Consider the following 14,178-nt stretch of genomic DNA (forward strand, 5'->3'; position numbering starts at 1 on the left):
GCCAAAGCCAGCGCTGGCGTAGCCTACAAAAGCGCTTCTAAAAGCGCTCTGGTAGGCCCCCCTTTAAGAGCGCTTTTTCCAGAAAAAGCGCTCTCGTAGGCCCCCCTTTAAGAGCGCTTTTTCCAGAAAAGCGCTCTTATAGCCCCCCCTGTGAGAGTTAAAAAAAAAAAAGCAACATACGAAAGCGCTTTTGGAAAAGCGCTCTTATAGGGTGGCCTTTAAGAGCGCTTTTTTAGGAAAAAGCGCTCTTAAAGGCCACCCTATAAGAGCGCTTTTCCAGAAGCGCTTTCGTATGTTGCGTTTTTTTTTTTTTAATTCTTTTTTATTAATCTTTGGCAGCGCTTTTACTAAGAAGCGCTTTAGTAGGTTTGTGAGGTTTTTTAATGTGCAGCCTGTAATTTAATCCGCCCAGTCGACCTGTAATATTTTCGACCTGTAATATTTTCGACCTGTAATTTATTTTCGACCTGTAATTTATTTTCGACGATATTATTTCAGCCATCAGTAAGACAATATATATACCAAAATAATATCCAAAATTATATATATACATCATATATTACAACATCAATAATGTTATATAAAATTGTAAGTAAATCGACACAAATCCTACATAAAAAAGTGCTTAATATAAAAATGACTCAAATCCTCTTTTATTTCTTCCAACTTAAGTTTCGGGTATGTAGCGGCACGGAATTCGTCAAGGTACTACAAAACAAAAAAAAATATGAATGATACATTTAGTTAAATGTAATAAGTTATATGAAATTATCTTAAGTTATAAATTCATACCGTGAGCGGAATCTCTAATTGATTTGCCTGAAGGATTTCTTTTATATACCTCAATACAAAGTATCCGCAATCGTAACTGTTTCGCTGTTGCGGACACTACATAGAAAAACAAATAAGATTCTATAGTTGTGCATTGTTTTATCAAGTAGCATAAATATATTATAAGCAACATTGTGAAAAATAATTTACCTGCACTTGGATCCAAGTAATGTTGCTAGATTTAGTTCGGGATACCTGTGCGTCCCGTTGACTTCGGAACACTTGTATTGATCTAATTAACAAATATATAAAAGCATATGTTTAGATCAATCCCACAAATAAGTAAATATATATAAATATACACGAGTATATATTTAGAACGATCCCACTTACAAATCAACGATGTCCTTCATGGCCTGATAATTGGTCCATTCACCATTTACCGAATTCAGATAATACACGACTTCCCTTATAGGGTTGATAGCAAGCAGCAACCAGTGTGCTCTATAAATAAAAACAATAGGTTATATGAAAATTTGGCTATACACAAAAGAAACAGAAATTAGATGAACAAAGAATGAGAAACTAACCCTACTGGTCGGGTATTATACGCCCAAAGATGCAGACATTCTGTGTTGCCGGTGGACATGAATCTATCGACTAATCGCTGTCTAACTGATTCCCGTTCCGAAGCAATTGCCATTCCGCTGCAGTGGGCGGAAGACACGAAACGGAATCTGTTAGACAACGGAGTCCCGCGCAACACTCTGTCATACAACAACCTTAAATAAAAACATAATAAACATTAGATTATTTTCATTGAAATGTGTAAATAAATTATATTGTGGGACTAATTAAATAATATATCGGATGAGGGAATATTACAGGATGTATGAGTGCATGTTATTGACGCCTAGTTGATCATGCTTAAAAATCTCCTCCAAGTCACCAAGTTCAATAAATGACTTGAATTCAATACCGAAGACACTCTCATCCATAACGATTTCACGTAACGCACCGTCCTTCAAATCGGACATATCAACCATTGTTGCGAGCGTCGACCGGTACCGAGGCACAAAAGAACCGCCTTTTTTTCCCGCTGGCTTCGGAGGACCAGTGGGTGGTACGGTACGAACTTGCTGCGTCACTTGTTGTGACTCCCGAGCGGATGCCTAAAAATCATATAAGTTAGGTAAAATATAAAATCATGCAGATTTAGATTCAGATTAATTATTAACACTTTAAATGTACCTCTTTTAGTGATGCAACAGACTCCTCCTCCCGTAAAATCCTTTTACCCTTATTTGCGGGTTTTATAGGAGCAATCTAAAATTAAAATGTAAAAAATAGTTAATAAACGGTTTAGAATTGACATTCGAAAACTAAATGATTTCTTAATCGTTTTCAATATACCTCATCACTAATGACAATGAGCTCCGAGGGCCATGCAACAAATGATCCTATTGCATCTCGCAGCAATGTCGTCTCTGAGACCAAGTCAGGTACCGGTAGCATCGCATCATGATCTACTACAACATCCACCGATACTTTCAGGTGTCCATCCGGGAGCGGTCTATGGTGAAGTAAATCTCCCACAGTGTTGTGCACTTTTCCCTTGCCAACTAGTCGATAACTCGGTTCCGATAAGTATAGTTGGCAAGATGAAATGCCCTAAACCAATAGTAAATATAAAGTCATTATCGTTAACAAAATAGAACAATTTGTAAGGAAATAGAACAATTTGTAAGAAATACCTCGGGAAATTTTCTTTGACCGTTGAAACTAGCTTTATCACTAGTTTCTCTCACCGATGCAGTATTGCACTTTTCTTTCATATACAAATCTTTATCTCTTTGCAATGCAGAGACTTGTGCTTGCAATTCCGCCAACTTTTGCAACACTTCTTCATTTGAAGGATTTCTTCTCCTAGGATTCTTGTAATAAGAGGTTGGAGTCACACCATGACCCTTACCCCTCACCCGACCGGGATACTCAGGAGCATGTAGGGCTCTACTAAGTACGCTCCTATCATCATGATCCTCACCGGTGGACACCGATTGCGACAAGGTCTCCTGTAATTCATTTATATTTCAATAATTATTAGTGGAGATAAAAAATCATTTATATATTAAAAAACATTTGATTTAAATAAAGACACAGTATTATACTTACACATTCAGTATACACTCTCTGAACTTCGGGATCGACGGCTTGATTCTTGCCCACCCGAGCTTCCCTCCACAACACATGCACAGGAAGTGAGGTTTCCTCACTTTTAGACTCCTCTAACTATGCATTGACACAAATCGCAAAATCGTCAAATAAAACACATTTAGACAATTAATTAAAACGCATTTCTATTTACTTACAATTTTATCCTCCAAGCGTGCATATCCCATACGCCCTTTTTTGTATGGATATGCGGGTTTTGATGCTCTCGCGCTATTTGTGACACTCCTTTTCCGAAAATCTTCATCTCTTTGATTTACAAACTTAACCCAATCTTCTTCATCAATGAAGGTCTTATACTTTAGTGGTCTTCCCGGCGCCTCTTCAAGAAAGTTTCCATCTTTATCCTTAAGATAGTTATTTGTCAAAAAAGCTTTCCACCCTCTATATCTTTTTCCGGCCAAACTAAGCATGTACCGTCTACGCTCATCTGGTATGTCAAAGGTCCTCTGCAAAAAAACATACGCACAGTGTGTTAGTATAAGTAATGTAAACAATTTATCGTCAATATAATAACAACAACCATATATGGTATATACCTGAAGCTCTTCCCAAATCGCCTTTTTTCTATTATCCAAGTCGTCACTCTTCATATTCCATTTAGCTACGGAGATTGGAATATGCATACGAACAAGTGTACCAATGTAACTTGTCAACTTTGCAGAATTAGGACCAATTGGTTGGTTTTCAGAATTCCATTCCAAAGGGTATACTAATCCTTGGTCTCTATGTCGTATGATTCCCTTCATAATCGTGATGCCTCGTGCAACTTCTTTTGCTTCAGTATCAGGTGGAGCATTTGTATCCGGAGCATCTCTTTCTTGTGAGTTTTCTTGTGAGTTTGCAGGTGGAGCATCTTTATCTGAAGCCATTGAACCTGTATCAAACAAAGTAAAGCACATTAGTACACTATTAATAAGCTTACAATCTATACAAGTCAAACCATGCATGAACAAGTGTATCGGAAACGAAATCGGTACAAATCAAAATGAGCGTCAAAAAAGAAAGTTGTCGGAATTGAACGAAATTTACATGGCTATGGTAAAACGTCCCCATGGACTCAAAAATAAAGTCGGTTTTCCGAAATTCAGACCCTAAGCCCGACTTTTGATTACGGGCAGAAGCAAAACCGATAAAAAAACAGTCCCGAAATGTAAAGATAAGTGCATGAGCAGCTCCGGAATCGTCAAAATAGTATATTTACATGTAAAGAAGTCGACAAACGGATACATGGTTCAAAACAAATTAGTCGGTAAAATTTGAATAAAATAATCGGTACAAATTGAATAAAACAATCGGTACAAATTGAATAAAACAAATTGAATAAGTACTATACTATTGAATAAAACAATCGGTACAAAGTGAATAAAACTATTACCTTTATCACTAACGTCTCTTTCTTTTCTTGGTAGGATTGTGTTCAACGCGTCTCTTAACAACGCGGACGGTTGGATTAATCCAAATACCCTCATTATGATCATTTCTAGTACAAGATTCATTCTCATTTTGATCGCTTCTTGTACAAGAATCAATGCCAACACCAATATCACCTTGATCTTCAATGTTTTCATCAACTATTTTGTTAGATAAAAGCACTATAGACCATTTCGTACTTGAAGGATCATTGACATAGAACACTTGTTTAGCTTGAGAGGCTAGAATGAAAGGCTCATCTTTGTACCCTACCCTATTGAGATCCACTTGCAAAAATCCTGACTTATCCATTCGTATGCCACTATTATTTTCAACCCACTTGCAACCAAATACAGGAATCTGAAACTTCGCGTAATCAAACACCAAAATGCGCTCGATAACCCCAAAATATGACAAATTTGCAAATTTCGGATTTAAGTCATTCGCACTTGATATGTGCATTGCTTCAGCCACCAAGGTAACACCACTATTTTGCATAGTACTTTTATCATCCTGTTCTTTGGTATAAAATGTGTATCCATTAATTGCGTATGCGCTATAAGAAAGCACAATTACAGTTGGACCATAGGCTAAGCATCTCAACCTTTCTGTTACTGAAGCAGGATCTGAACGATACTTTGAATAAATATGATCCCTAAACCACGGTATGAAACTTCGATTGTGCTCTCGTACTATCCAGTTCTCATTTCTATTTGGATTTAAATCTCGGAGAACAATCTTGTGCATTTCAACATACGGCTCAACCTCAATCTCATTGTGCAGAACATACAAGTGCGCTTGATCCCGTTCGACCATTGATACTGTCACAACTTTATTTCCAATTAGCCTTTTTCCTTCTTTTTTTTCGACAATATGAGACTTAGGGAGTCCAATAGATTGAACATTTGACAGATATTCAGTACAAAACTCAACCGCTTCTTCAACAACGTATCGTTCGGCAATACAGCCTTCCGGTCGACTTCTGTTTTTCACGTACCCTTTTAATATTTTCATATAACGTTCAGCAGGGTACATCCATCTCATATAAGCTGGTCCGCACAATTGTGTCTCTTTCACAAGATGCACGACTAGATGAACCATTATGTCAAAAAACGAGGGAGGAAAATACATTTCAAGATCACATAAAGTAACAACTATCTCTTTTTGCAATGTTGGTAAGATCGCGGGATCGACCACCTTACTGCAAATTGACCTGAAGAAGAAACACAGCTTAGTTATTGCGCTTCTTACTTTTTCTGGAAGAATATAACGTATACCTATTGGTAAAAAATGTTCCATTATAACATGACAATCATGCGTCTTCAAACTCTTTAACTTGAGGTCTTTCATGGACACAAGTCTTCTAATATCTGAAGAGTAGCCTTCTGGAACTTTAACTTCACTGAGAAACTTACACAATGTTTTCTTCTCCTTTCTAGATAGAGTGCAAACAGCAGGTGGCAGATATGTTCGTCTTCCTTTCGTCACGGGTCCCAATTCAGTTCTCATTCCCATGTTTACCATGTCCTTCCTTATGTTAAGGCCATCCTTAGACTTTCCTTGTATATTGAGTAACGTACCTATGACGTTGTCAAATACATTTTTTTCAATATGCATAACATCCAGGAAATGTCTTACGTACAACGACTTCCAATATGGAAGTTCAAAAAAAATTGACTTCTTCTTCCACCCACCCTTGACAAGTGAATGTGCAAAAGGCTTGCCAAACTGAGTGCTCACATCTTTCACCTTTTCAAAAATTTGATCACCTGACAAAAAAGGCGGGGCTGTACCGTGTTCGGCCTTTCCGTTGAATGCTTTTCTCCACCCACGGTAGTGATGATTAGAATTTAAGAATCTACGATGGCCGAGAAAGACATTCTTCTGACAAAGCTCCAATCGTGTCGTATCGGTTTCATCTTCACAAACGGGACACGCCTTTTGACCTTTATTGCTGTACCCGGATAGATTTCCGTATGCTGGAAAATCATTAATTGTTCCAAACAACATCGCCCTCAAGTTGAAACTTTCCTTCCTATACCCATCGTAAACCTCCACACCGTTCTCCCACAAAAACTTTAAATCTTCGATTAAGGGTGCCAAGTATACATCTATGTCATTCCCTGGTTGTTTAGGCCCAGAAATTAGCATAGATAACATCATGTACTTACGCTTCATACATAGCCACGGAGGTAGGTTATAGATCATAAGAATCACAGGCCATGTGCTATGCGAGATACTTTGAATACCATGCGGGTTCATTCCATCAGTAGACAATGACAACCGAAGGTTTCTTGCTTCTTTTCCAAATTCAGGATATTCAGTATCAACTTTCATCCATTGTGGTGAGTCTGCCGGATGTCGCAACTTTCCATCAATAATTCTTTCATCTGCATGCCAAGTCAAGTGTCTTGAATCGGTCTCACTACGATACATGCGTCTAAATCTCGGAATTATAGGAAAATACCATAAGACTTTAGCAGGAGACAACTTTTTCTTATATCGAGGGGCACCACATTTAGGACACTCATTCAACGCTGCATACTCGTTTCGAAACAAAACGCAATCGTTTGGACATGCATGTATCTTATCATAGCTCATGCCAATAGAGGACAACATCTTTTTGGCTTCATACGTTCGATTGGGAAGAACATTATCCTCTGGTAGCATATCTTTCATAAGGGCTAATAACTCTGTGAAACTTTTATCCGACCATCCATTGTCCGCCTTTAAGTTGTACAACTTTAACACCGCAGACAATCTTGTGAATTTTGAACAACCATCATACAACGGTTTCTCTGCATCGCTTACCAACCTCTCAAACATTTTGGGACAATCCGCAAGATCTTCTTCAAGCGCTTCTGCAATCTCTTCGACTCGATCGCAATCGTATGTGTCTGTGCAATCGTCGTTTGAAGCATACTTCCTATTACAACTCGACCCAGCATTTCCGTTCCTTTTCTCACCATGCATTGTCCAACATGTATAACTTCTATCAATTCCAAACCGTAGTAAATGGGATCCCAACTGTTTCCCGTCAACCTTATCCCCATAACAGCAACCCAAGCAAGGACACGGCATTCGAAGCGGGTCTTCGGAGTGCTTAACCGCAAACTCAACGAATTCCCATACCCCTTTCTCGTACTCTTTCGACAATCGGTTTGATCTCATCCATGTCTTATCCATGACTTAATTAAGCTAAACAAATGCTTCTTGGTTTCTCTATCAGGTACTAAGGAATTCTGTCAAGATAATAAATAGCTATCATCATAATAGAATACCTAATCAGAATACCCGATTTCTTAAAGAAGACATTACCTTATTTCAAGGTAATATAAGTCCACAAACCAAAAAATTGGTTGAGAGACACTAAATTGATATTAAATAGAACCATAAACAATAAACTATAAGCAGAAAATAACAAACTATAAGCAAGAAGAAAGGGATAGTAACCTGAATTAGACTTGATGTGGGAGATGGTAGGTTTGAATCAGCGTTGTACAAGTGGAAACCAGAGACTTCAAAGTAACTGTAAAATTAAACACACACACACGGTGCAGTTAAATACAAATATCATAAAAGTGAAGGAAGTATATGCAAACTGTAGCACAAACTACAATGATTTTAGAAGTAGAAACCAGATTCCATAAAACACTTTTTCAGAATAGTGCAGACACATACATTCATATCTCATTCAGAGAATATTGAATAAGAGAAAATCATAAGCTTCCATGATATTTATATACAAGTTATTTCCTTCTAGACAAAACAGAAGCATACCAACAATTTTGTTAAATGAAAACTCAACCATTAAGTTGGTGAAACCAATAAATAAGTCATACTGCATATATAAAGGAAGATATGCACAATTCACATGAAAGTAAACTCAACCATGGACGTAACCATTAAAAGAAAGTAGTAAGAGAGGATATTGAAAATGAAATCACTAGTAAAAATTTGAAAGAGAACAATGTAAAATTTGAAAGAGAATAATGTGAATGTTTCCCATCTCATTTCATTTCAGAAATAAATATAGATATTTCCTTCTTATCTCTTAAAGTCAATTTAATATATGAGCATGTTTTAATATAATTCAATCCATTTCAAAACTTGTAGAATTCCATAAACCAAGTTGCAATAAAGTAGAGACATCAATATGAACTCATACATTAAATCCAAGACCAAACTAAGACCCCTTTTTCAATTTACAAAATAGCAAGAGGAAGAGTTGAAATGTTTGTATTACATTCAAACATGCTCATAGTGCACAACGATCATGGTTTAGAATAAAGATAGCATTTTCATTCTCAAAAAGATAACTGCTCTAACTAGTATGTATTGCTACTATAATTCTCCTTTATTTCTATATCATAACTATAGTATGCATTTTAAGTAAATAAAAAATCAATGTCACTATTTCATTGAGGTTTTAATAGTTTTTTCCTATTGTAGTACCTATGCTATGTATTTGCCTATCTAAATTTGATGTCCAAAACTATATGCTTCATCTTGCAAACAAAACAACAGTGGAAGAATATATTCATACAACATCTACCTCTGTCAAAGCAAATAAAAAGACTATGGCAGATTTTCAGAGTTTCAGATTTTCAGATTTTTAAGAGCAAAACACAAAATCAGATTATCACCGAACCTATGGCAGCAACAATGCAATTACAGCAAACCCATTCATTAAAACCTAACACAAAACCCTAAAACTACTACAGACCCTAAAACTACAACAGTGAATTTCGCTAACCTTCAGAAAATGAAACTGCTCAGCAAGAACGACGGCGGCGGCGAGATAGGGTTGAGTGGTGGTCGGTGTTGTGGAGGTTGGCGGCGGCGATAGACGGTGGAGGTTGGCGATGAACGAAGAAGAGTGAGAACGATGAAGAAACAGTGAGAAACAGTACTGAGAACGATGAAATAATGAAAGGTACAACGCGTCTGTTTTAATTTGTTTTAAAAAATTTAATTTTAAAATGACCTACGTCAGCGCTTTTCAAAAGCGCTTTCATAGGTACCCCTATACCAGCGCTTTTTCGCTAAAAGCGCTTTCGTACCATATACCTATACCAGCGCTTTTTGAAGCGCTTTCATAAATACCCCTATATCAGCGCTTTTACAAAGCGCTTTCGTAAGGTGGGCTATACCAGCGCTTTTGAAAAGCGCTTTTGTAGGCATGGGCTATACCAGCGCTTTTTTAATGTTTTTTTAGCGTGTTTTTTAATTTTGTTTTTAGTGAAGCCTATGCCAGCGCTTTTTCCAAAAGCGCTTTCGTAGGGGTGCTGCTAAAAGACAAATTTGGCATAGTGCAATAATAGTATAATATATAAGTTATTAAAAGGAAAAGACATGGGCATATAATTATGTAATTATATTATAATTTGCTTAAATTGAATAAAATATGACTATGGGAACCTTGTAGAACCTTGTTAACTTTATGAATATATGATATAATTCATAGAATAGGCATGCCTCCAGCGATATATAAGTAGTAACTATTCCTTATTTACTCATAATAGTTTGATATTTAAAAATGCAATCAATTATTATTCATTTGTGGCATTTTCAATTTATTTACTTATTTACAAATAATTTATTTATCAAAACAATAATAGTATAATATATAAGTTATTAAAAGGAAAAGACATGGGCATATAATTATGTAATTATATTATAATTTGCTTAAATTAAATAGAATATGACTATGGGAACCTGTAGAACCTTGTTAACTTTATGAATATATGATATAATTCATAGAATAGGCATGCCTCCAGCGATATATAAGTAGTAACTATTCCAGTTAAATTGATGTTAAAATCCATGCTAGTTGATATATTAATGGGCGAGGTCAATGTGTTTAATGAGTTGATTTTTATGTAGTAAGAATGCAATGAATTGGAATCATGGTACCTTGATTTAAATTAAGGGATTGCAGATTTGAATAAAAAGAAATCTATGCAATTTTGGTTGTCTGATTTGAATCAGAAATCTGAAGAACTTAATCATAGCTATCTGACTCAAGTCAATGAATCTTTACTTGAATTACAGTTGTCGGACTCGAATCAAGGAGCCTTTGACTCGAATTACAGATTTCTTTTTTTGGGATGGATTTCAATTACGTATGTCTAACTCGAATCATAGAGTTCTTTGGCTAGAACAATGATGGAAGAATGTGGCCATACTAGTCACTAATGTAGTGTGTAGGGGTAGAATTGAGTTTTGCCCAAATAGAAGGGCATTTTATTCTTTGCCACCCAAGTAAATGGGTATTCAGGCCCAATATTAGAAAAAATCAAAATTTTCGTCTCTCTCTCTGTCTCTCTCTCGTGGGTTCTATCTCTTTCAAGGGAAGATAAAATACTCACTTAAAGGTTGAAGAGCAGAAGTGGAAGAGAAATATCTACGATATAAGGAGTAACCCCCACATCCTTCCCACAAAATGCTCTAAGAAATCGTCTCATTCAAAGGAAAACTAACTGAACAAAGGTATTTTAGGGTGAAAAGAGACTAGAACAGAGGAACTAAACTACTCTCGAAAGAGCTACATACTCTCTCCTCTGATCTACTGGTAGAGTTGCCTAATTCAAGGGATTACTAACTGTGATGTTGGCTTTGCTTATAGAATCGACGGTGTTAAAAACAGAAGGAGTCTCAACTGTTTCAGCGGCCACCCAACGATTCCTATTGGCATTTACTGGCTCAATTATTCGAAGACCCTTATGGGAGAAAGGGACCAGATTTACTAGGGATACACAACGAACCAACCCTGACACAAGAGAGACTGAATAACACTACAAATTATTTCTAACACTTGAGAGACACACTATTTGTGGGGAAAAGTATTGCAACAAACTTGGTGAATTCAGGATTCTTACAGAACTTACCAGATGCAAATAGTAATCTCTTCAACACAAAAAAACTGTTATGGCTTCACACATAACACAATAAGATGTCTCTGACACTGGAGTGACTGGTCACTTGTTGAGGGAAATAAACTTCAGCTATGGAATGCCTCTGTCACTTGGAGAGGCTTTCATGTATAAGGAGAAGGCAAACATCAGGCACCACAATTAAACGTCTCTGACACTGGAGATATTTTTTATTTATTGGGAAAGAACAAACTTCATCACAGACTGCCTCTAAAACTTGGAGAGGCTTCCATCCGTAAAGGATAACTATCACATTCTTCAATGAACTGTCTTCATCAGCTGGGAAGGCTTACCATTCATTGGAAGGATTTTTATCTTGGATTTTCCCTGTACTGGAGAGATAAATCGTCCACACGTTTCTTCACTGGAATTAATTTGGTTGCTCTGTAGAGACTGTCATCTTCTCTTAATAAGCAATTTTGGACATACAAGTTTCTTAAATAAAGAGACCATCACATGTTGTCGGGTGATAAAATTGAAAGTAACTACAATAACAATTGTCGGGGATATAAATCCAACTCTCTGAGGAACCATAAAAGGCTCTGGTTAAGGAGACCATGTCTTTAATTGTGCAAAATAAGTGCACTTTCAATCCAGGATTCACTGATCCAAATATTCATATCTGATGGAGACAAAGTTCGATCCAAGACAAAATTTGGAAAGAGACACCCAAATAAGAAATTTCCCACTGAGGACGGAGCTCAAAATGGGGGTTCATTCTATCCTGAGATATATGGATAAGCTAAAATAAAATCTTCCCATGAGGAATTTAACTCGACGGGGAATACCAACGATATTGGGTCTTTCTGCCTAAAACTGACGATTAAATGGAAGGAGTAAAGACATCACTTGGGGATAAATCATAACAAAATTTTCTTGTAAAAGAATGCGAAAAATGCACATGTATGTAAAGAAAATATGAATGAATGAATTTTATGCATATGCTAACAAAACAGTCATTTATAAAGGAAATGATAACTTCGGGGATGACAACACCGGGGTATAACCAGATACTCGACCAATCGTTGATCCCATTTGTTGTAGAGGTATAACCTCTCTGGGGAGAGAACTCTCTTAATCAATCTTTAAAATTATTGGGATTCATTTCGAGAAGAAAACCCGTTGAAACAGAACACATTCTGAACAAAAAACTTGCATTTAGTCAGGACACTTGCATCAAGACTTAGTTGCTTCACGGGAGTAACATCCATCGATGCTTGGTTTCACACTTTGAGGACTAAATTCCTTGGGGACCAAATTCAGCATTTTCTTTCATATTCACGATTTTTAAGAAAAAACTTTTTCTTTTCATCATTTTCAAAAAGGTCATTTTAACTTCGTTTCAGATCTTTTTAATTTTAAAAGTAATTTTGTTAAAACATAATAAAATCTAAGAATTCCAAGAAATGAGGTAAGGCTCAAATTTTATTGATGGAATGGTATTCTGCGAACGACATGACTCCATGAATTACAAAGTTTATAAAATGGTAACTTAAAGGGAAGGGTTACATTAAAATACAAAGATCAATATTCTCCCTTACAACTTTGAATATGGGTCGTACGCTGACATGGGTTGAAAGTCTTCAGAAAGCATCTTCAGGATGGTCAAGTCATACCAAATGTGGTTACTTGCCATAATCTTCAACTTATGCATAGATTTCCTTTACAGGTTTTCAATCTATCAGGATGATTATCTTTTTTTATGTCTCTAATGTTTGCCTGGACCGCCCTTTCAGGTTTTCAGTCTACCGAGACCTTCATTTTTGCCTAAGTCTCCCTTTCGAGTTTTCAACTTAGCGAGTCTTTTTCTTTTTCTTTTTATTTAGGCGAAGTATTTCTTGACCACGACATCATTCACAGGACGCAGGAATTCTTCACCATCCATAGTCATAAGAGTCATAGAACCACCTGAGAAGGCTCTCTTGATGACATATGTACCTTCGTAATTGAGAGTCTATTTGCCCATAGGATTTGGTTGAAAAGATAATACTTTCTTAAGCACGAGATTACCTTCTTAGAATTTCTGAGGTCTAACCTTTTATTCAAACGCTCTCTTCATCCTTTATTGGTATAACTAACCATGACACAAAGCGGTCATTCTCTTTTTTTCAATAAGATTCAGCTGATTGTATCTAGCTTGACACCATTCAGCTTCTGGTAATTCGACTTCCATTAAAATCCTCATGGAGGGAATTTCAGCCTCTATCGGGAGTACAACTTCCATGCCGTATACCAAGGAGAAAGAAGTTTCCCCAGTCGAAGTGCGAACTGAAGTATGATACCCATGCAGAGCAAGCAAGAACATTTCATGTCAATCCTTGTAAGTCACAACCATATGTTGGACAATCTTCTTAATATTCTTGTTGGCTGCCTCTACAGCATCATTCATCTTTGGTCGATAGGAAGAAAAATTGTGATGTTCAATCTTGAATTCATCACACAGCTCTTTCATCATCTTATTGGTCGAGTTGAAACCATTATCAGTAATGATCATGTTGGGTACTGATAAGTGCCAAAATGTCGATATTTTGAGTATATATTTGTGGCACTTATCGATTCTATTCTTATAGCTTTTGTAATAAAATCCCAACTTTTGTGTAAATATGTATATATTTGAGTTTTTATGCGTTTATGTATCGTTTGATAGTTTTTCCTTTGCTTTTATAGGTATTTATGCATATCGGAGCCTCGAGGAATAAAGTGTCGAAGGCACGGCTTCGATTGCGCAATTTTGGACCTGAATAAGGAAGTTTTGTAGCAGAAGGTCCGCTCAGCGGAGTTCAAGCGGAGCTGGGCAGAGATTTGAAGCATTTTTGGGTCCGCTTAGCGG

The 14,178-nt window shown here is 36.6% G+C and overlaps 1 protein-coding gene across 1 annotated transcript; it reads right to left on the reverse strand.

Annotated features, from left to right (window-relative positions):
* Positions 1-609: 609 nt before the first annotated feature.
* On the reverse strand, positions 610-1,535 carry LOC131598241 (uncharacterized). Its single transcript, XM_058870860.1, has 5 exons — positions 1,362-1,535; positions 1,165-1,275; positions 982-1,063; positions 793-888; positions 610-708 (listed from the first exon to the last, which is right to left on the reverse strand). The coding sequence occupies exons 1-5, from the start codon at positions 1,472-1,474 to the stop codon at positions 610-612; spliced, it is 501 nt and encodes a 166-aa protein (XP_058726843.1). The 5' UTR covers positions 1,475-1,535.
* Between the last annotated feature and the right edge of the window lie 12,643 nt (positions 1,536-14,178).

Source organism: Vicia villosa, linkage group LG4, assembly GCF_029867415.1.
Source record: "Vicia villosa cultivar HV-30 ecotype Madison, WI linkage group LG4, Vvil1.0, whole genome shotgun sequence".
NCBI lineage: Eukaryota > Viridiplantae > Streptophyta > Magnoliopsida > Fabales > Fabaceae > Vicia > Vicia villosa.